The sequence below is a fragment of the Crocodylus siamensis genome, chromosome 3 (genome assembly GCF_052110815.1).
Source record: "Crocodylus siamensis isolate JL-2025a chromosome 3, ASM5211081v1, whole genome shotgun sequence".
NCBI classification, from domain to species: domain Eukaryota; kingdom Metazoa; phylum Chordata; order Crocodylia; family Crocodylidae; genus Crocodylus; species Crocodylus siamensis.
In genome coordinates this window covers 207,232,401-207,255,463 of record NC_143397.1, presented here as the reverse complement: position 1 = coordinate 207,255,463, position 23,063 = coordinate 207,232,401, and the positions used below count along the sequence as shown (strand labels likewise).

Genomic DNA, 23,063 nt, shown 5'->3' with positions numbered 1-23,063 from the left:
TAGTCCGGAGTGAAAACTATTCTATTTCATTGGGAAACTAAAAACATTGCATTTCTCTGATACCATCATAATCGTATATCTTTTAAAACCTGCAAATGTACAGATGAGTTTTATTGTAGATGGACATTTAGAGCAGCATTGTTTACTGTTACTGCTGGGGACAATTTCTTTAGTAATGTGCAAAAGAACCATTCCTGGCCAAATGTAATTGTTCCAATGTTGCTGTGGAACGGTGGTAAGACTGAAATAGTTATGTAAATTGTAAGTTTTTAAAAAGAGGCAGACAACTACCTGTCGGGGTGGTGCAAGTACAGTTGGTCCTGGCTCAATGCAAGAGGTTGGAATAGAAGAACTTGAGATCTGTCTACATTTCTACAATTTTGCAACTTAGGCCAAGATTTTCCTTAGTGATTAGTGATTTGGCATGACTCACTTTTGGGGTACTTAACTTAGAATACCATAATCAGCTCTGTTTTTTCTGCTACTATTAGTCCACTAATCACTAGATTTCTATCTTGACTTAAATATATTTTTCATAGTATTAAGTAAAATATTTGTTTCAGTATGCAGTCATTAATTTTTTTACTGGATATTTAATTTTTACAGTAATGACCCATTCTGGTGAAAAATGTTAGTTTACAAGTAGCAGACTAAAACATTGAACTTCTGTTTGTAACAACTAAGAAATAAATCTGTGTAAAAAAAGAATATTTGGCCCTAAGTCTTAATTCATTTATTTATATTAAGTCCAGAACAGCGTTTATTATGGATTCAGCTAAATTATATAATTTATTCTTTTCAGTTTGCTATAAAAGCACATACTGGAGGGAGCTGAGCTGGTCAGCTCTAGGCATCTCAGCTCTGCATAATTTGTTAGCCTCAAGTAATAATAACACATTGTCTAGTTTAGGGGCAGGCAATTATTTTATCTGGAGGGCTGCCTAACAAGTTTTGGTGAGCTGTCGAGGGCCACAAGAGTAGCCCCATCCCTTGATGTCATCTTGGGACTAAAGGCCCTGACCTTTGCCACTGGAAGTCTCTCCCCTTGCCCCAGAAGTACTGTTGGGTTTTTTTTTTTGGGGGGGGGGAATATACTAAAAAATCCAACATCTACTGTAACTTATTTTAATTTTATTTTTAGAAATAATTTGTCCTGATTTATGTGCATTTGTGTAGTGTATCTAGAGGTAACTTCATAATAGTTCAAAATTTCTTGTATATTGGGGAGGCAAAGGGGTGTATGTGGAGGGGGGGTGGTTGGGGAGTGTGTGTATGTGCGCCTAGTGTGGGTGCAATGCGTGGGGGAGGGTGGGTGTGGGGTATATGGTTGGGGTGTGGGGTGGAGGTTATAGTGTGGGGGGTGGGAGTGTGTGTGGTGGCTGTGGGACGATGTCGGTGTGTTTGGGGGTATGGTAGGGAGTGTGGAGGGGGGTGAAGGGAGGTCCTCAAAGTGCTTGGAGCTGCATGTGGTGGCAGCAAGCGGGGCCAGCCTCACCTGGCCCCATAACATGCAGTTCCTGCACTCCCACCCCAGTCCCCAGCTGCACATGGTGACACCATGTAGGGCCAGCCCCACCCAGCCCAATAACATGCAACTCCTGCCCGAGTCCCTGGCTGCACATGGCAGCCCAGCCTGGCCCCATAGTGCTCCCAGCCCAGTCCTTAGCTGCACATAGTGGCAGTGTGCGGGGCCAGCCCCTCCTGGCCCCATAGTACACAGCTCCCTGCACTCCCAGCCCTCTTTCCCCCAATGGGAGTCTCTGGCCCCAACCTGGTGGGGCCCTTATCTAAATTTCCAGTCTCACAGGCAGGGAGCCTCGGGGTGGCCAGGGAAAAGCCTCTGCCAGGAGGAGGCTTCTTGTCTCTAGCACCTCCTGGCTTGGGGCTGGTCAGGCCAGGGGCTGGGGTTTACTTGTCAATCAGAGGTGCACCTTCTGCATGGAAGCACCTGCTTTCAGTGGGGCAGTGAGGGCCAGGTTTTACAGAGGGGCTCTGAGCCAGATGGAATTGCCCTATTTTTCCTACCCCGGTTTAGTTCATCACGAGCTTACAGAATAGAACAAGTAATTTCATGAGGCTCCCTGCTCAACTTCCATCTTTCCAATTCCTTTCATTCTAATGTGAATGTTACAAAATTAAAATGCTTATATCAGGTGAGAGAAAATACGGGAGGATGGATATGTGACTGAATGCTCCATTGCTAAATTTCTTTTGTTAAACTGGAGAAAATAAGACTTTACTAGCAACATTCTGCATTTACTCGAATATAAGATGAGTTTTCCTCCCCACAGTCAGCATGGGGGAAAAAACTCTCATCTTATTTGCATACAATAAAATTTCATTAAATACATTGTCCATTATGAAACTGCTGCCAAATGCAGCATGTGCTCAGTTATGGAAATGAACTGTGAAACTGATTAAATGAAGCCAACACTGAGTGTGACTATGAAACACAGGGCCCACATTGGGCAAACATTTTATTTTATTAAAAACAGACATCACCCTACACTTATAAAACTTCTCATATTGAGCATCCTTTCTTTACTAAAACTTCATATTACAAAAACAGCTAGATATCCAAAAATATACAACCAGATATATTAAACCCTTAAACAACATATATCAACTTCCCAGAAAAAAAACCCTTTTCAGAACTCTTCATACAGAACCCAATGAAAAAGTATTAGCTCATTAACCACCTGAAACTCTCCACCCTTCCTATCAGTCCTCTCTGTTGGTTCAGTGAAACGAGTGTTTCCAGTCATTTTTCCTCCATTTCTCCGCCTCTTCTTCTCTGATTTCTTTTTTGTCCTGATCAATGTAGTATTTCAGTTCACGCAGCACCAGCTTCAGGCATTCTCTTTCAGTGAAAGCCACCCCCTTAAAAAGCCAGAGCTTTCATGTTTTCCATAAACTCGTTTTAACACATGCTAATAAAGTCCTTAATAATGTTTCCTCCAGTTCTTTTGGTATATAATACAGGGATGGGCAATTACTTGGGCCTGGGGCCCAGGTAGGGAGTTTAGGTGAGCTGTTTCAAGCCAGGTCAGCACCTGCCCCCTTGATTCATCCCCCTGCCACAACAGCTCACCAAAACTCCCTAAGTGATTGCTCTGCACTTGGCTGGGTGGCTGGGATGGGGCCACAGGAAGGCAGAGAGCAGAATCCAGGAGCAGGATGGGCAGGCAGGGCTGGGGCTGGGATCATAAGGCTGTGACAGCACGGGCCCGGGGCTGAGCCACAGTCCACTCCCTGCACACCCTTGTGATGGGTGCTGGTTCCATGGGCAGTGGTGTGCAGGGAATGGATTACAGCTCTGCCTCAGGCCCTGACCCTGTGCTGTCATAGCCTCATGATCCCAGGGTCCCTGGAGACTGTCTGTGACCCGTGTGGGCAGAGTGTGTGGCCAGGCAGATTGTATGGGGCCACAAGCAAGTGGGGAGCTGGGGTGGGGGTGGGGTTGGGGCCAGGGCTCAGGGGAGAGCTGTGATCTGCTCCATGCATGCCCCTGCCCATGGAACTGGTGTCCGTCACAGGGGCATGCAGGGAGCAGATCACAGGTCTGCCCCAGGTCCCAGCCCCTCCTGCCTGTCCTGCCTGCAGTCCCATCTCTTCTGGACTATAACCAAAGTATTTGCCATATCCTTGCTGTCACAATTTCCCATGCTGTATTACCTTTCCCCTCAGCATCCATCGGGATTCCTAGAACTCATAGGTAGTCTGTCTGCTCCTGGTGATTTCCCTCTTCACTTTCTCTTATTTGAAGGCCCAACTTCTTCAAGTTCCTCCAGTTCTCCACTCCCTTTATGGTGATTTTTATCTATTTAGTGTAGCCCCCTTTGCCTCTCTATACTCTGATGTATGCTTTAACACCCTTTCCATCAAACGTCTCTTTCCTTTTTAACTTCTACATTTATATCATCCATGTATAGCACGCATTTTACCTCTTCCCCCTCCCACTATTTTTACTCTGCTTATGACCTTGTCTTTTTTTATTCTTTGTGCTAATGGTTCAGTGCTGCACAGAAATAGTAGTGGTGACAGGGTACACCCTTGTCTCTCCCCATATGGATTTTAAAACCCTGCTTAAACGCCCATTAACTTAACCCTCCGCTTCTCTATACAATAACCGTATCCAGCAATATAAATTTCTGTGGGTACCCCACTTTTCCTAGCACTTTGAATATGTGATCATAATCTGCTCTCTCATATGATTTTTCTAAAACTAGGCATGCTATAGCTGTGTTTATTTTCCTCTCTTGAATGTGGGACAGTCTCTCTCTCTGATCACTCTGATCTCTTTGAAGATTCTTCTATCTGGTATGGTGCATACCTGACATTCATGTATTGTCCTCCGGAGGTTTTTCCCCATCCTCAAATCCAGTGTCTTGGCCATTAATTTATAGACTATAGTAAGAATGTAATCCTTCTCCAGTTTTTCAGGAGTTCCTTCTCCCCTTTCTTAAAAGAGTAAGATCACAAGCTTGTTGTAAAATTTTTCCCTGAATCTCCTGTTTCCACTGTTTCCTTGAAAACTTCCACTATATCCCTCCCTACCCATGCCCAAATCTTATTGTAAAATTCCATAGGAAATCTGTTTTGCTCCTGGTGATTTCCCTCTTTTAAAGGAAAACAACACCTCCTCCTACTTTTCCACCCAGATACCATCTTCTTCCTGCACATGTAGTTCTCCTTTCACCATCTTCACTTTAGCTGAAAATTTAGTAACACTCTTCTTTTTCTCCCACCCAAGATGCTTGTGCTAGAAACATTTTCTCTCTGGTCTTTCTTTTAAACCAGCTTTCTATCTTTTGCCTTGTTTCTTTTAGTTTTTCTTGTACCTGTCTTCCTTCTGTGGCTTCTTTTAGCTCCTGTATCTTTCTTTGCAGCTCTCTTAGCTCTTAATTCTTTTCACCACACATCTTTGGTCTTTGTTCCTGAAGAATTCTCCCATCCTCTTCCTCTTCTTCACCATCATTTGGACCCTTCCAAATTCACAGCATGGCAGCTCCCTTTTGGTTCCTCCATGCACAACCCCTAACCCCCTGCCAATTGCTGATTGGCTGAGGAGCCCTACTGCTTGGTGCTGACCGGCCAGGAGGCAAAAAGGGCACCATGTTTAAAACTGGTTTTCGCTGCCCTGCCAATCAAGAGCGAGTGGAAGGGTCCCTATGCCAATTGCCAGAAGGTGCAAGTGGGGGAACCTGCAAGATTAAATGAGCCACTGCACAGCCCACTTCCACCATTAATTTGGTAGAACCATCATCTACCATTCTCTGGTACTCTTACAATTTTTCTTTGGTGTTCTCCACCCCTCTCTTATATGCTTGACACATCTCCTCCTCTTGTAGCAGTTGCACATTTAACTCCACCCTCTCATTCCTCTTACCCAGCTCTAACCAAAACTCAGTTCCGCCTTCAGCATCCAGTGATCGCTAAATGCCATGATTACAGTTTTTCTTCCTTAGCTCTGTTTCTTTTGATACAAACACAAAGTCAGTTCTTGATTGTTTCTTTCCACTGGGGTAAGTTCTAGTGAAAATTGTGTCCCCTGCTGATACATCTCTTAGTGATTCTCATTATGTTTGCTAACAATCTGGATAAACTGTCTGAAGTTCCCTCTCCTCTTTCCCCTGTTGTGTCACCCCCTTCTATTGTGCAACTGAAGTACCCCACTATTATCTGTGATCTGCCTCTGACCACGTAAACTGCTAGCTTTCTAAGCAGAGCCTTCCTTGCCTTTCATTGTGGTGGTGTATATACATTGAAAACTTCTAATTCTGCTCTCCCGACTGATAACTTCATTCACTGCAGTCTGCTACTGGTGTCTTCCACCTGCTTTGCTTTCACCTCTTGATTCTTGCCTCTTCAAGCCACTCTGTTTTCATTTGTCCCTGACCACCACCAGGATGGTTCCCGTCTCCACCATTTCTCAAAGTGCTTATAATGCCTTTTCCACAGTATCTCAACATTCTTATAGGTAAATTGTGTCTGCCCTTACTTGTTTAACATTTTTTCCTTGCTAGCTTGCTCCTGACATTAATAAATGCCATGATCAGTGCCATTGTGCTTGTTTTAAAAGTGTGCGCCTGTCCCTGCTCACTGTGGTTGGCTTCTCCCCCTCCTGAACCCCCCTCCTGTCACTTTTGTAAGCTGCTTGAGTGCCTTTGCATTCAGGAAGGTTTCCGTTTTCCTGCCTCCCTGCTACTTCCTGTCACCAGCTTGCCACTCCAGCTCTGACTCATTCCCCTCATTTCCAGGACTCTTTTTCCTGATTTTCTTCCTCTCTGTTTCCTGTCTTTTCCCTCCCTGACTCCTGGGCTCTTTTATTTGCTCCACGTCCATTTCTTCTCCGTGTTTGATTTCTTCTTTCTTTCCCTCCCCCACCTCCATGTCTGGGCTGTCTCCCACTCTCGGCTCCCCTTCTTTTTCTTCCTGAGCTGCCTCAATTAGAAGATGTTTTGGTTGGGGAATCCAGGAAAAAGATGACAATGTTGAGATGGAAATACAAAGCGCCCGAGCGAGGGACTAACAATCCAGGGTGGGGGAGAGAAGTGGAACACGACTAGGTTACATACCATACAATGTTAGCCAACTAAGCCCGGGGGTGGGGGGGTGTGGAAGGGGGAGGGGGGAGAGGGGGATCGCGATGCTGAGAGGGAAAGAAGATAGATACACACATACCCGTTACAGTGGTCCGCGATGTTGAAGGAAGTGGCTCAGAGTGAGCGTCTCAGTCCATAAAGTCCGATCGCGGGGGTCCTCTTCGGGTGGGGCGGGGTCGTCCGTGGCGGCGAAGTCCTCTCGACGCGAAGCGAAGCGGTGGCGGGGCGGTTCAGGCGGCGGCGTCCTCCGGGTCCGGTCCGGCGGCGGCTGGTCTGGAGGGGTCGATGTACTGGCGGTGGCCCGTGATGTGCTCCACGTAGATGTCGCGGGACCAGCGGATGGTGTCGGACACCATGAGGCAGCGCATCAGCTTGGCGTAGCGGCGGGAAATGCGGCAGGCGCGGAGGATGCTCTCCTTGTTGGGGTCCCAGGCTCCGAGCATCCCCACGATGAGCGCGTCCACCGTCACGTCGTAGCCGCGGCTCCTCAGGGTGTCGGCCAGCGGGGCGTACTTGTCCCGCTTGCGAGCCCGGGCCTCAGTGAAGGCTTGGCGCCGGTTCTCGAAGGGGATGGTGACGTCCACCATCACGATCTTCTTGGCCTCGTGGTCCGTGACGACGATGTCGGGGCACAGCTGGCTCTCGCAGCCCGGGACGGTGTGGCTCACGGAGATCTCCCCCGCCCCGGCCGGGATGGCTCGCACCAGGCGGTCCTGGACAGCGTTGTGGCGCAGCTGCCAGGCTCTGGCGTGCAGCCTGCAGCTGCACAGCACGTGGGGGAGGGTCTCCACCGCGTAGCCGCACCGTCGGTACCTCTTGTCCCAGTGGCCGAAGCGCACGGCCCCATTCAGAGGCAGGCAGTTGAGGCGGGCACGGTGGAGGAAGCGCCAGTCCGCAAAGCGCGTGAAGCTCCCGCTGGGCATGAAGTGGTTGCTAGCGTCCCACTTCGAGGTGACGTCGAAGACCTTGCCCTGGTCGGGTTTGGCCCTCAGGTCGCCGGCGTACTTGTTGCGGACGGCGTCCTTCAGGAACCTCTCCAGGAAGGTCCTCATGCGGGGCGTGACGGTGATGCGGTCGGTGTGCGGGGCTGGGCGCAGGCAGACTCCCAGCTCCCGACCCTCCTCGGTCCAGCTCCAGGCGCAGCCGATGTGGTTCCCGAGGCGGCGCGTAGCGTTGCGGGCTCGGCTCCACAGCGAGGCAAAGTCCCCGCCGTCCCGGCTGAACTCGCCCTCGAGTGAGCCGCTGAGGAAGGTGGCCAGGTCTTGTCCGGCGGGCTGCTGCCCGATCCTCTTGCGGGCGGTCTCCTCCAGGGCGCTGGCGGCGATGGTACTTACCGTGGCATCCGGGCAGGTGAGGAGGCGGAAGGCGTGGGTCACCACCGCGATGTCGCACAGGTCTCCCATGCGGGGCACATTGGCGCCTCCTTGTCGGTAGGGGATGTGCAGGACCTCGTTGCTGGCCCGCAGCGGCAGGTGCAGCCACTTCTTGAGCAGCCGCCGGATCTTCGTGTCCGCCTTCTTGAGGGGGGTCTTGGGGACCGCCGAGCCCCTCAGGACGAACGCGACGCGGGGGATGAGGAAGGTGTTCACCGCGTCGATCTTCTGCCAGGGGGCCAGCAGGGACGAGTCCAGCTTGAGGGCGTCCTGCACGATCCCAGCGATGGTTTCCTCCGGAGTCTGCCTAGCCCGGTGGCCGGCGGGCGTTCCCAGGTGGCAGTAGGCCTCGCCGTCGCGCAGGTGCTTCATCGCCTGGCCCTGGACCGTGAGGGTGGAGTCCAGGACGTGGCTCTTCCGCCTGCCGTCGATGTGCAGGGAGGCGCACTTGGCGACGTTAAAGCGCAGGCCCATCCATCTGGCCACCTCGGAGGTCACGTCCAGCATCTGCTGCAGCTGGGCGGTGTCAGGGGCCAGGAGGACCAGGTCGTCGGCGTAGGCCAGGACGCTCAGCTTCTGGCCGTATAGGTCGAGCCCGCCGGGGCCGCCCGCCACGGCGCGAAGGAGTGGTTCCATGGCCAGGTTAAAGATGATGGGGCTGAGGGGGCAGCCCTGCCTCACTCCCGACCGGATGGGGATCTCCGCGGTCTCTCCGTCGGTGGCGCGGACGGTCGTGGTGCAGCCGAGGTAGAGCTCTCGCACCGAAGCGATGACGCCGTCCGGTAAGCCCAGCTCGCGGAGGGTGTCGAAGATGTGGCGGTGGGGCACGGAGCTGAAGGCGTTGGAAATGTCCAGCCACGCCACCGCGCACTGCTTCCTGGTCCTCCGGGCGTTATCCAGGGCCATCTGGAGGGTGAAATTGTGTTCGTAGCAGCCCTCCGTTGACATGAAGCCCTTCTGGCTGCGGCTCACGGCCCCGCCGGTCACTGCCCAGTCGGTGATGCGAGCCGCCAGGCAGCTGGCGTACAGTTTGGCCACCGTGGAGCACAGGGCAATGGGTCTCCAGTTGCCCGGGTTGGTCGGGTCCCCTTACTTGTGGATGAGAACCGTCATGGCCCTCTTCCAGGCGGCGGGTGTCCGACGGAACTCTCTACACTCCCATCTTCTTCTTTCCACCCTCCTGCAGAGTCTCATCCACTATTTCTACTTCACTCTCACCTTCCTCTTCTCCCCCACAGTCCCTTTCTGATTCATACTGGTTCTCGGGGGATTTGACCTTTCTTGCATAGGTTTTTGGACACCTTCAGAATAAGTGTCCCTCCCCGCCAACAGCTAGCACATTTTAGGAAGTACTGGAATTCTGCAGCTCTCTGCCCTTTTCCTTCACATCTGTAACACACCCTGAAGGGACAGTGTGCAGACAGGTGCCCCTCCTTGCTTTGTTTACAGCATTGCTTTGGTTGCTCATGGTGTATTATAAAATCCTGCTGGGAGCCCGGCTGGACCACAGACAAGTGGTGCTGCACCCCACCTGAGCTTCACTTGTTTGCTCTCAAAACTTGTGCCCTCCATAACCCCATCCAAATGCCATATCTATCTTGCACCTTCTCTACACATATTACTCTCTGCACATGCAATTCCATCCACCTTTCTATGTCTTCTGCCTCTAATAAATCCATATACATTTTTACTATAATCACTTATTCATTCCCTTGACTTTCCCATGGTATAAACTTTATCCCTCTTTATTCCTTCCTCCCACATTCTTTTGCATTTTTCTTTCAAAAAAATTTCACACCCTTTTCTGTTCCATTAAGTAAACTCCCAAGTCCTTCTCTTTTGGAAAGCAGTAGGGCTCGTGAGATGTTCTGCTTGCATCTCCATTGTCTCGAGCAGTACCGTTTCTATGAACTCATATTTCTTCACCATCCGTCTTGGCTGATACTGCTTTTATTCACAGTCTTCAATCCTCCCTGTCATCTCTTGGTGCATCTTCCATGTTTTCCTGCCATACTGGTACCAGTGTGCTGGCATTCTGTCTTGTTCCTACTGCTTTTTGCCTCTCATCCAACATACCTTCTGCTGTTCTCATGCTGTGTCCCATTCTCCTCTGCTCCTGTCTTCCTTATGGCTTTGTTCCTCCCCCCATCACCTTTTTTGCTGCTGCCTCTGTTGTCATTTCTACTTCCGCTGTTGCTCGCATCTTCTTCGTCTTTCTTCTCGGATTCTTCACTTTGTCCACTCTCCATCTATTTCTAGACTTTCTTTTCTGATCATTTCACTTTCCACCTCCTGGTTGCTTGCTACCACTGCCATTGTTCTGAACTTTGGGTTTCCCTCCTTCACTCTTTTCAGTGTGATGCTATGTCAGTCTCTATCTCTGCTCCCTAAGGAATTGATTAGGCTTTCAACTGATCACTTGATCTTAGCCCAAGAGGCTGAGAAAATGCTGATGGGAATCTACTGCAAGGATAGATTAGTACAGTCCATCTGAATAAAATATACGGTAGTGCCTACTGCAGTTAGACCCCTCAGCATTGACTCTCAAGTCATGGTGAATTACTATACCAAATACATTTCAACTTCCTCTTCACTCCCACAGCTGAGCTATACCTCTTTCTTTCCCATTTCCAATTATTTTTCCTTCACCAGTTTTTCTGTTTTGGAGGCATTGGCAGATTCTTTTAACAAATTCCAAAAATGTCCACAAAATTTCCAAGCAAACATTTTGTTTTACTGTTGGACATTGTGGTTGCTTTGTTTTACCCAGTATTTACTGTAGATTGTTGTTATCCAATACATCAAATTTCTAAGTTAGCTGGCTTGATAGTAGTATTTTATGTTTGGAAGCAAAAGTCCTCCCTTTTCTGGAGGTCTTTGCAAGATGAAATTTTAAAATCTAAGTTTCCTATTTCATCAAATAAAAATATTTATCATAGTCTGTTGCTCATCTAAGAGATTTGTTGGCACTATAATAGGTGGAATTTGGAACAGAAAATTCATTTGAGTTAATGTATTCATTTTAACTGCTATGATTCTACCTACCCACTAAATTTTATATTTTGACTAATTTTCCAAGTCTATTTGATTCTTTCAGTCAAAGCAATATAATTATAAGTGTACAAGTCCTGTCATTTTTAGTGGTATTTGCCCTTCAGTAGTTTAATGAAATAATTAACCATTTATATTTATATCTATATTTTTTTATTTCTTTTTGTGAATCTGGTCCTATACCAGTGTCTCGGAGTCTTAACTTTTCATAGTTAATTTTAAATCCTTAAATTTTGCCATATATTATTATGTCCTTTTGTAGTTCAGATAGTTTGTTAGTTGGTTTTGTAATGAATAAATAAATGAATAATATTACATTGTCTGCATATAATGCTAATTTATATTTCTTTTGTCCTATGTTTATTCTCTGCATAGCTGAAATTTTTCTGACTGGTTGGGCAAATGGTTTGATTGACTTTTTCTGAAACCTAATTTATTTTTAGTTTCTATTAGTGTTTTATAGTCTTTCTGAGATTAATCAAACTGATGTAATTCTTTAAATCCTCCTACCTCACTAGTCAGATTTTGCATTTCTTTTCTTCTGATTTTTCTCAAGTGAGACTATTTATTAGGCTGCCTCTGACTGCTTTGAAAGCATCGTATAAACTATTCCAATTTGATTTTTATTATTCTCAGTGAAGTACACCTGGATTTCCTCTCTAATAGTTTGGACTTGTTCCTGGTCATATAGAAGTAGGGTGGTCAATCACCAGGCTTTCATTTTGTGTGTATTCTCCCAGACTCCTATAATTAACTGTCTTGGTCTGTTGTCTGACCAAACAGTTCTGCCTTGTTTTGCTGATAGAGAGAGCTATCATTCTTGCTGTTTCATTGTGTGTTAAGTTTGTGTGATTATAAAAATCCTATAAATAATATTCCATATTTTAAAGCGATCCATAATGTTTTATATTAGTAATCCTAATGTAAATTACATACAGTAAAGACCAGGGGCTTCAACAGGAAATGCAAACTAAGTTACCATTGTGATTTAAATACTCTAACACTATGAAAAAGTATGCAGTTTAATTACAAAAGAAAATAAAATACCAATATTTCAATTGAAGTAGCCTTCCTCTCAGTTTGCTGTGTACAGTTTTCAGTGCTGTGACTAAATATTTTCACCTCCAACCAAAATTCTTTTCCTGTAAACTTCTTCCGATCTACTAAATAACTCAGTATCCATAACTAATAATACTAGGTAATCACTAAGTAATGTGATGAAGTAGGGCATTGTCTGGAATGTATGAAGGGGAAGTTTTGACAAATGGGGTGCTGAAATTGTGGCAACCCTAGCAGAGGTCAAACATAAGATCAGAATGTGGGTTTATTGTTGGAAGAGAGCTGAAGTTAGTATCAAGATGTGTGCTGGTGGTTAGAGGAATAAAGGATATGTACTGTTATGTGGAGTGACTCATCACTTTATATGCTCTTACATTTTCTAATGAAACTTTTGCCAAATGATAAGTAGCCAAACAGTATTTAAAAATTAATCCGTTAACCATATAAAACTATTTCCTGGTCTATATGGGCCTTTTCTTATCCAGCCAATTTGTGTTTACACCCAATTTAAGATCGTCTCAACCTCTGTGATCACATCTGGGTATCTGAAAGCCTAGTTTATCCTTATGTTAATTTTTTCCTTACCATTAGAACTGAATCTTCCTATATAATTTTAACCTTTTTTTCTTGTACTATACACATCCTTATAAGAGTGTTGCTTAAGCTCTGTTCTTCAGCTTTTAATAAGCTATTTTGATGGGTGTGGTAAATCAATGGACAAAATTCAGTTTATATGCGCTTCTTTCCTCTTTCTGTGTGAGAAAACTTTCGAAACAATTCTTTCCACCCTAAGGGAATTATAGATTGCTTGTACTGTCAATACTTTTCTTAAATCTTTTGTTGAGTACAATAAACCTTGTCTTTTTTATTGAGAGGGGTGGTAGAATTTCACCCACCATTTAAAATGTAGATAATGTATTGTTTGGGGAAGTTTGTTTGAAAAAGTAGTTTAAATTGGAATGAATTATCACCTAGGCACTCTGTGCATGTGTGCACCAGCAACTCGATACTGTGGGAAAGTGGCAAGGCACCTTCCTGAGATGGTGGAAAAAATTATTGTATTACAATTAGCTTCACTCACAAGTAAGAGTAGGATTTTGTTGTTGTGACTGCTTATGTCTTCCCATATGTGGGATGCTGGGAGGTGTTCCATTCAGCAGCATTCTGGTGGGGGGTGCTCAGCCTCTGCTCTGGTGAAGAAAGCGAGAAGATGCAGTACTGGAGAGAATCAGCATCACCCCATATCTAGCGCCAGTCCATCTCAGACTTGAGCCGAGTCATTCCAGCCTGCCCCTTGAAAAAATTGTCAATCAGTGGTGCAGGCATTCTTCTGGAATCCGAGTGCTTTTTTTCAGTTTAACCAAAACTCATCCTATAGAGTAAAATATAAGCTGAAAAAGCCACACTCTTGCCATAGAGGAGGTGTCCACACAGTGGAGGGAGTGGGATACCAGTACTGGTGTTTAAATTCTTGTCTTAGCTCTTACAAAAAGAAACCTTTCCTGTGCATCAGTCCCTCCTTCAGTGGCTATAGATAATGACTGGGTGGGGGTTGACAACACAGAGAAGTTAGCACCTGGTAAGTCAGGCTGTGAGTTGACCCATTCCTCACTATTTATCAACGTAGACCCTATTAATGTCACTCAGAGCAGTTTTATAAGCGGTAGCTCTTTCTACACTGTAGGCGAAATGAGCTACCTCATACTTAGTATTCACTGAAAATGGTCACATAAGGAATTAACATTAAGTATGTTCTTTAATATGATGCCAAGAACACCAGATGATGGTCTAGAAAAAGGACTGACAGAGTCTAGCTGCTTCGGTGCGAGACCATTGAGATTTATCTGAAGTGGGAAAAGAAATTAGAGTAGTTAATGTTTTGGTGAATCCTGACCTAACCACTACCTTTTAACACCTTTTACATCCATTAAACTAGTTAAGGTGAACCTCATGAGTTAAACCAGCTAACATAAAGATATCTGCACAAAATAGCTTGTGTTTAGGGTCAGGACGCTTTGATCTGATTTCCTACTCTAGACAAACTAATACCTAGGGGGTGCTGGGGGGTGGGACAGGGGGTAGAAAAGCCTGGCAGTGTCTTTGTTCTCGTGACAGCAGCAACAACAGAGATCTGGCTAGAAGTAAGACTTAAAAGTGTGTCTATACTTCAATTCAATCATTTTGCAGGATCTAAAGTACAATTGCTTTGCCTGGAATAAAATTTAAAAGCATTGAACTCAGCTACCTTAGTGGCTCTGGTATCATAGTCTACACACAAGTGCAATGCAGAAGAGAGAAAGGCAAACTGGGCTGATGGGCTCCATCTCTCCTGAAGTTGCTGCTGTTTCAACAGAAGTACAGGGCAGTGCTAAGAGGTGTAGACATTTGCAGGTTGCTTTTCCAGTCCTCTTACAGAGATAATTTATATCCAAAGAAGCTAACTGCTTGCAGAACCCCTGTACAGATTTGTAGCCCTACTTCAGCAACGAGTTCAACAGAGTAAAGTTGACATCAAAGGGAATGAGGAACTGAGCAGCTTATGACTTCAAGAAGACAATCTGGGACCAAGCTGGGAAAAAAGAGATTGAAGAGGTTGAGAGGGTGACAAAGGAACAAGGAGGTTGTGAAAGAAATAAAAATGTGAAGTGTAAATAAACTGTGGTATGTTGTAAACAAATTCTAATGGTCTTACATATTCCAGTAACAATTTGATTCACTTTTCCCGAGTTTAAAAGCAAATTTTGTACTTAGTAGTCTTCCTTTTATCTGTAATTAAAACTGGATGTTTTAAATGTTGTTTTAGTTTGCTGTATGAGCATTTTGCAATTTTGGAAACAAATTTGATTTTATAGAGATATCTGAAACACTTGGAAACATCTTTTCAATATATTTGAACATGTGAAAATGAATGATTGAGAAACAAAATAACTTGTAGCCAACTTTTGTAGATAACTTTTATAAAGAGGATGGTGTTCTTTTTAGCCTGTTTCTGTGACAAATAATTTTGGTGACCTTTCATGATCTGAATGAAAACAAGTTCTGAAAACAAGTGTAGAGACTCTGAGTAACTGCCAGCAGAGGTGTGGTTTTGCTGCTGCTTCTTAAGTGGCAAGTAACTTTAGTAGTAGGGTTAAAGACCAGGTTTTGGGGACATTACCAAGGAACTACAATAATTGGATTAACGAGACTGTGGTACAAGGAAAATGACTAGCTTATGTGCACACAAATGGGATTCATTTTTGTTCTTCCCTTGATCCATAATCCTGCTATGACATCATGCTATTTTTCCTCTCTGGGAGCAACATAGGACATTGTGTCTCATGTTTGATCATTGGCAGTATTATTTTTATTAGATGTTCAAAGATGTATTGATTTCTGCATTTGGCAGTAGACACTAAACTTTTTATGGGTGACTAAGGCCTACTGTAGAATATGAAATTTTTAATGCAGAAAGTAATAATCCACCATGCTAGCATCAGCGTGACTCCACTAGGAGTAGGAGGAGAAGGGAACATTACAAAAATGAAGTAGGGAATAAATTGGTGAGTAGTAAGGGTGGAGACTTGTAAGTAAGGGAGAGGAAGAAAGGAATGAAGACACCAGACAGAGGAAAGTTGACTGGAGAAAATGGAGACAAACAGAGAACTATAGTAATTGAATACAAGGAATAATCATGGGTACTTAGAAAAAATTATCTCTAAGGAATCCTTATTCCTGAACACATTCATAGATTTCATAGACATTATAGCTGGAAGGGACCTTGGAAGATCATTGAGTCCAACCCCCTGCCCCAGGGGCAGGAAGTCAGCAGGGATCATAGGAACCTAGCAAGATAAACATCCAGGTGTCTTTTGAAGGCATTCAGAGTAGGTGCTTGAACCACCTCTGGCAGCAATCTATTCCAAGCCTTCGGGGCTTGGACAGTAAAGAAGTTCTTCCTTATGTCCAGCCTGAAATGGTCATGGAGGAGTTTGTGACCATTTGACCTTGTCATCCCTTGGGGCGCTCTGGTGAACAGACATTCCCCCAAATCCTGGTAAGCACCCCTGATAAACTTATAGGTGGCCACCAGATCACCCCTGAGCCTGCACTTTTCTAGGCTGAAGAGCCCCATGGCTCTCAGCCTCTTTTCATAAGGTCTGCTTTCTTGACATCTGATCACGCGCGTGGCTCTCCTTTACACCCTCTCAAGCTTCTCCACATCCTTTTTGAATTGTGGAGCCCAAAACTGGACACAGTACTCCAGCTGCGGCCTCACCAAGGCCGAGTACAATGGAAGAATGACGTCCTGGGATTTACTTGAGAAGCATCTGTGGATGCAAGTAAGCATTTTGCTTGCTTTACTAGCAGCAGTGTCACATTGCAGGCTCATGTTCATCTTGTGGTCAAGGATGACCCCCAAGACTCTTTCTTCCATAGTACTAGCCAGCGTAGCACTGCAAAGCCTATAAGGATGCTGCAGGTTTTTATTCCCAAGGTGGAGAACCTTGCATTTTTTCGGTGTTAAACACCATCAGGTTCTTGTCTGCCCATTTCCTGAGCCTGTCAAGGTCAGCCTGGATCACCCTCCTGTCCCCAGTTGTGGATGCTTTACCCTAGAGTTTGGTGTTGTTGGTGAACTTGATACCAATGTCCACATCATTAATGAAGGTGTTAAATAGTAGAGGCCCTAGGACAGAGCCTTGAGGGACCCCACTGGTCACAGCGCACCACAACAATTGACTTTCATCAACCACCACCCTCTGGGTCCTACCATGGAACCAATTCCCTAGCCAGTGGATTGTGATGTGGCCGAGGCTGCAGTTGGCCAGTTCTACTAAAAGGTGATTGTGAGATACCAGTTCAAAGGCTTTTTTAGAGTCAAGATATACGGCATCAATCTCTTCTGCTTTGTCCAGGTGATAGGTCATCTGGTCGTAGAAGGAAATAAGATTGGTCAAGCAAGACCTACCCGCAACAAACCCATGCTGGCTGTCCCTCAGGATGTTGCCATCAGCCAGTCTGTTAAGAATGGCCTCTTTGATAATCTTTTCTAAGACCTTCCCAAGGATAAAGGTCAGGCTGATGGGCCTATAGTTAGCCAGATCCACTTTCCTACCTTTCTTGAAGATAGGCATGACATTGGCCTTCTTCCAATCTTCAGGCACTTGACCAGAGCACCAGGAGTTCTCAAAGATCTGTGCCAGGGGCTGAGCTATGATGCTAGCCAGCTCCTTGAGTACTCTGGGGTGTAAACTGTATGGGCCGGCTGACTTGAAGATGTCCAGCCTCTCAAGGTGTTCATTCATGAGGTCAGCATTGATAGGGATTAAGGAATCTCCCTCACCTGGCCCCCCAGCCCGTAATGGGCAGGGGTGTCCCATGGGACTGGAGAAAGACCAATGCAAAGTGCCCATTTAGCAAGTTGGCTTTTTCCTGGGCGTCAGTTGTCCCATCTGGTTTAGCAGGGGTCCAATGTTGTCCTTGCTTTTCCTCCGGCTCCCCACATATCTAAAAAAGGATTTTTTATTATCCTTGATACTTGTAGCTAATTGGAGTTCCATTGCAGCCTTGGCTTAGGAAGCACTCTCCCTGTTTTTCTGCAGAAAAAAAAAGTTTGAGAACCACGGGTCTAGGATATTTGTTGATAATATCTCCTATTGGCTGAAAGCTTGTCTAACATCTGTCCCAGAGTTGCTCCTATGAAAGCAAACAAACTTTACTTCCTGTTTTTATTGTCATTGAATAAGCATTTTTCCATCTCTACGAATTTTTCCATATGCATAAAAATGTAAGGTGTCAAGTGGTATACAAATCTAATCAGGCAATAGCTTTTGGAAACCTGGTAGCCAAAAAGTTAGTTTGACATCATGAAATTGATCAAACTCTTTTAAATTTAGTGCCAGCCTACAGTTGGGCATAGTAGAGTCTCAACTTACCGCTGGTGTATACATTGTAAATCAGCTTTGAGGTACAAAGTGGAGTAGCAGGTGGGGCCAAGGGACAGTGCAACAAACTAGCCTTGCAGAACCTCCCTCACTCCTTCACCAGGTGGTAAAGCTCAGGGTCTGATTTATGAATTGGTTCCAGTTCCTCTAGGAGGAGGTAGGGCAGCAATTAAGCTTCTAAACTTCCATGAATAAGACTTTTCTTACTCCATGATGTCATCAGGAGACATTTAAATGGCTTTTTACTGCGAATAAATGCCGTGAAAAAGAAATTTACCTCTAGATTGGAGGTAACACAGCAGGATTGGCAAGAATGGGGTTGGTGGGAATATGTCACTGAAGTACTTAAATTTGGAGAAAACCAGTAATGCTAGTTTTATTTTATTTTTATAAGGTGAGTGTCAGAACCAATTAGTGAGCAGTTATTAGTCTGATAAAAGCCCAAAATGGATGGAGAATAAAAGGGAAATGTAAAAATCTAATATATGTATACAACTTGAATAAAAGGTAAGGATCAAATAAAAGTGACTCTTTGAGCCAGCTGCCTCTTTTTGTGTTCTGGCTTTTTTACCTACATTTCATGTGTTTGCCTTGTTTGGCCCAAATTGGCTTCAGTTCTCCAGACACACACATGTATACCTTTCAATACCTGAATAATTCCATGGAAATCAAGAGGACTATTTAGATAAGTAGAAGTTATACCTAAAGCCATATTCTTGCAAAGTTAATGGCTTAGCCTGTCAGCTCTTCAGGTTTTCGCTTTCTTCTTAGATGTTTGCACAGAACCTAGCACAATTGAGACCTCATGCTGGCTGAAAGGCTTGGGTAATAGCCATATTATTTAATATAAGAATAATGCTGGCAAAACTCTGACAAGTTTTATTTTCTTGTAATATGCCTGACTACAAACATATTGTTTTATTTTCACAATTATTAAAATTGGACAATTTCACTCTGAGATATGAAAGGAGGATTAAAACAGATTGCCTGTGTGTATGTGTGTGTATGTGTGTGTAAAGCATTTTTACCAGACAACTGTCTTTATCCAGGTATAATAATTTATTCTTTGCTAGTAGTTGCATGCAAAAATTAATCAGTTGACATATTTTCCTATCTGCCAATGCCAGATTCCATTAAATCCCCTAATTTCCAGAAAGTGCTTAAACTGCCTGGGAAAATGGGATGACAGTTTGGACTTTATTTCATTTTCCATTTGTAGTAGCTTCCAGAAGTTCATATGACTTATTTGTCCACAAACTCAGAGAGTACCATTGTATTCTTATTCATAGCAACACCAGTAATGTTGGTTTTTTGTTTTGTAAAATGAGTGTCAGAAACAAATTGGTGACCAATTACTAATCTGATAAACCCCAAATTCTTCCAGATTTACCTCTTCCATCTCTGTTTTTGAGTTGAGATCATCTCCTGGGTTGATGAGCTATGAGTGGTTTACTAGAGGAAGAGGACTGAGAAAAGTAATTGTGACTGGTAGTCCTTCTAAGCCGGGGCAGGCAATTATTTTGGCAGAGGACCGCTTAATGAGTTTTGGTGAGCTGTCGAGGGCCACACGGGTGGCCCTGCCCCTGGACTGTTGCCCCACCCCCTGGTCACCATATTAGGACTGGAAGTCCCACACCTTAACTTCCGACCCTTGCCACCAGAAGTCCTTCCCTTTGCCCCCTTTCCTTCGAGAAATATTCCTTTTTGGATGGGAGTTGCCATCTTAGAGCCAGAAACCCCCCAAATCATACACTATAAGTCAAACACCTACTATAACATATTTTGATGTTATTACCAAACATATTTGTCATGATTTGTGTTTGTGTACTGTATATAGAAGAGATTACATACTAACTCAAAAATAGTCTCACTTTTATATTGTGTGTGGAGGGTGTGGTTGAGGTGGGTGGTGTGTGTATGGGAGGGTGTGGGGGTGGGAGGGGGTGTGGCTGTGTGTGTGGGGAGGGCATAGAGTATGTTGGAGGGTTGTGCATATGTGGGGGGTTGGGGCAGGGTCTGGGTGTGTTGGGTTTCCCTCACACCCACACCCCGCCCAGCCAGGCTTCACGCTCCTGCCGCCCCCCTGGGCATGCTTCCACCTGGCTGCAACTCTGTTCCCTGGCCCCAGCCCTGCTGCTTCCCTACCTGCAAGGCGGATGTCAGAGAAGCCAGTTAGGTTCCCATGGGGTGGCGGCAGCAGGAACCCCACTCAGAAGCTGCTGCTGGCCAGGTCAGGCCTTTCCGCTGAAGAGGGTGGGAGCGAGGTGCAATAAGGCGTGTTTAGGGGTGTACATATGTGTAGGCACCTCGCTCCCACCCTCAAGGGTGGGGTGGGGCACAATTTGTTGGGGGATGCTTTGGGCCAGATGAAAGTGCCTGGGCGGCTGGTTGCAGCCCACGGGCAGTATTTTGCCTGCCCATGTTCTGAGCAACCTTTTTGTATTTTGTTCATAACCTGGCACTTCATTGTTGAGCAGAACTTTCCATTGTTTCCAGTTTGATAGTGTGTTTTAAAAATCAGCGATCTGATTATGACTTCTCAGGGAATGAATAAATAACTTACGAAGAAAAGAAGGAAACCATGTCAAGTGCTAGTCCATCAGCAAAGATTTGCCATTTATTTTAAGAGTTTAGTAGGTATTCTTAAGGGAAATATTCAGAGCTGAGCTCTTAGGGGCTATGAGAGAGTGCTCCTTCTGAATTCAAATTTTTGCTGAGGATTTGTTTATGTTAGGCTATGTCAGATTACCTCTGCTGCTGTAACCATACCAGTAGCAATCCCATGTGCAGGCATATTGCACAAACTGACTCACACCAGAGGGACTTACCTTGGTTTCAAGCTGGAGTTCCTGGGTCTCATCCATTGGGCTATACCATTTCTAAGTATTTGACACACAAGCCAGAAGGGCAGTGTTATTTCTGTGCGTATTATTTTTGTCTGTTTTTTCCTCTTTAAATTTCACAGTTTATGTTGATCCTCAAATAAAACCTGCACATAGGAGACCTTTTACTCTGTAGTTGGTATTTTATGGTTGGAATCTGTGCTAGTTCCATAACAATTTGGGATAGATGGAAGAGTAGACCAAGCGCCTTCATATTATTTGGTGCCTGTTTTTTGTTTAACATCTAAAGCCATTCTCCACTGTAAAAACAAACCCAGATTAAAACTAGTAATGCAGGCTAAACTTAACCCTTTTTGCTGTTTGGAGTAATAGTTGATAACAGATGTGGTTGTTTGAATGTCTTGTTTAAAATAAAATAAATAAGTAAAATAAAGGGAAGAGGAAGGGAATGAAAGAGCATTTCCTTACCAAACAGTCACACAGGCCATTGTTTATAAAAAAAAAAAAAAAAAAAAAAAAAGAGGCAGTTTTGTGTAGTTCTGAGCACACAGATGTTCCTCTTGGCATCTATACAGTACTAGTCAGGATAGGGGTTTTTGCAGACACAGAATGTGAGGCTTCTTTGTTAGAGACAAAGTGTTGCCTGTGGTGGGAATTGCTGCAGTGATGGGAAAGTATCTTAATGTATTGTTGGATTACTGTGATTTTTTTTTTTTCCAAGAGAGACAGTACATTAAAGTAGCTCTGTGGGCAATGAATTGTTTGAGCCAAGCTTAGCTAATAACACACTCTTTTTGGCAAGAAGTATTACAAGGTATGGTTGGCCTAGTTTGTATGGCCATGGCGGTTGTCTCAAGCATGCGCGTCAGTGCTGCTACACTGACTACCGTTTTAACAACTTCATTTGAGTGGTTTAACAAAAGAAAATTTTGCTTTAAAAGTAGAACTGTAACATTTTTTGTCACTATTTCAAAACGTATATTACGTGAGCTGACTTTTTTGGATGTCAGGTCTGTTTTTCTAAAGGTGAGTAGAAAAACTTCAAGAAAATCAGTAAGCTTGAAAATAATGAATTGATAGTACAGTGTATGTGTGAAGGCTTTAAGTACCTGAAAACGTGTGTGGTGGAGTGATGCTTCCTAATTGTTCTTCTGTAGCTGTCTGCTGCAACTTTATTTAAGGATTCTGTGCTGCTTTAAGAGCAACTGATGACTAGGGATCCTGGTTTTAAAAAATTAAAATTTTAAAAATTAAAAAATCCTAAATTATTTGATTAAAAAACTCCAAATCCATGTTCTTCGGTGATTAAAATGAAACACCACTGTATATGTAGGTATTAGTTGAATACAATGTTTGATTGACATGTTTACAATTTTAAATCAGTTTTAAAACCTATCAGAGCCTCAGTCTTCATAATAAAATACATTTTAAATACCTGTATATCTTGGCATTTAATTTTGGTGTTTTTATCATGGCTAATCAGAGTACCCCCTTCACTCACCAGGACGAGGGTCCAGCTGCAGCTGTTTTCTCTCACTGCTTTGTGGTGCTGTGAAGCCCTGATATGCTGGTACCCTGATCCCCACCAGGGCCCCTCGCTCCTGACCTACTGCACCCTGCCCTACAAGCCCTGCCAGACAGGGCCCCCAACCGCCAGGGCTCTGGGACCTGGCAGCTACATGCTGCCTGTTACCTGCTCCACAGGCATCAGCTGCAGCTGGCCAGCAGCACCTGAGTCCCAACTGTGTGTGCAGGAGGTGGTGGCTGGTGTGGCTGGAGCAGAACGTGATGGTGTGGCTGGCGTAAGACTCCTGGTGGTAGTGGCAGCACCATTGAGCCTCCCCCACTCCGGCCTCCCACCCTCTGGGCTGTGTTGGTCTCCGGTGGGAGGGCACTGGGGAAGAGCCCCACAACATGCAGCCTGCATCCTCCCCCTACCCCATGCACAAATCTGGAGGAGCACATGCTCCCCCAAACTCCTGACCCCAGTAGAATGTTTTCTGATAATGAAGTTGGAACATGTGCTGAGCAGTCACGTGGTAATGTGTACCATGAATCCTACATGCACAGCTCTCTCTGCCTCTAGAAAGTCAGTGAGCAGACCTCCCAGCACACCTTGCTGGATCAACATTTTACCATATTTGTGATAGCAGCGAAAAGCAGCCAAGCACAGACGAAAGTGCTGATTGGCTGACCATCTTGCTG

The 23,063-nt window shown here is 44.9% G+C and overlaps 2 protein-coding genes across 2 annotated transcripts in view; one reads left to right on the top strand and one right to left on the bottom strand.

The window, feature by feature from the left end:
• Window positions 1-23,063, top strand: part of MRPS28 (mitochondrial ribosomal protein S28) — a 138,007-nt gene that overhangs the window by 90,512 nt on the left and 24,432 nt on the right. The gene's annotated exons all lie outside the window — the stretch shown is intronic.
• Window positions 6,836-8,350, bottom strand: LOC149869379 (uncharacterized protein T26G10.4-like). Its single transcript, XM_090037174.1, has one exon. The coding sequence runs from the start codon at window positions 8,348-8,350 to the stop codon at window positions 6,836-6,838; it is 1,515 nt and encodes a 504-aa protein (XP_089893300.1).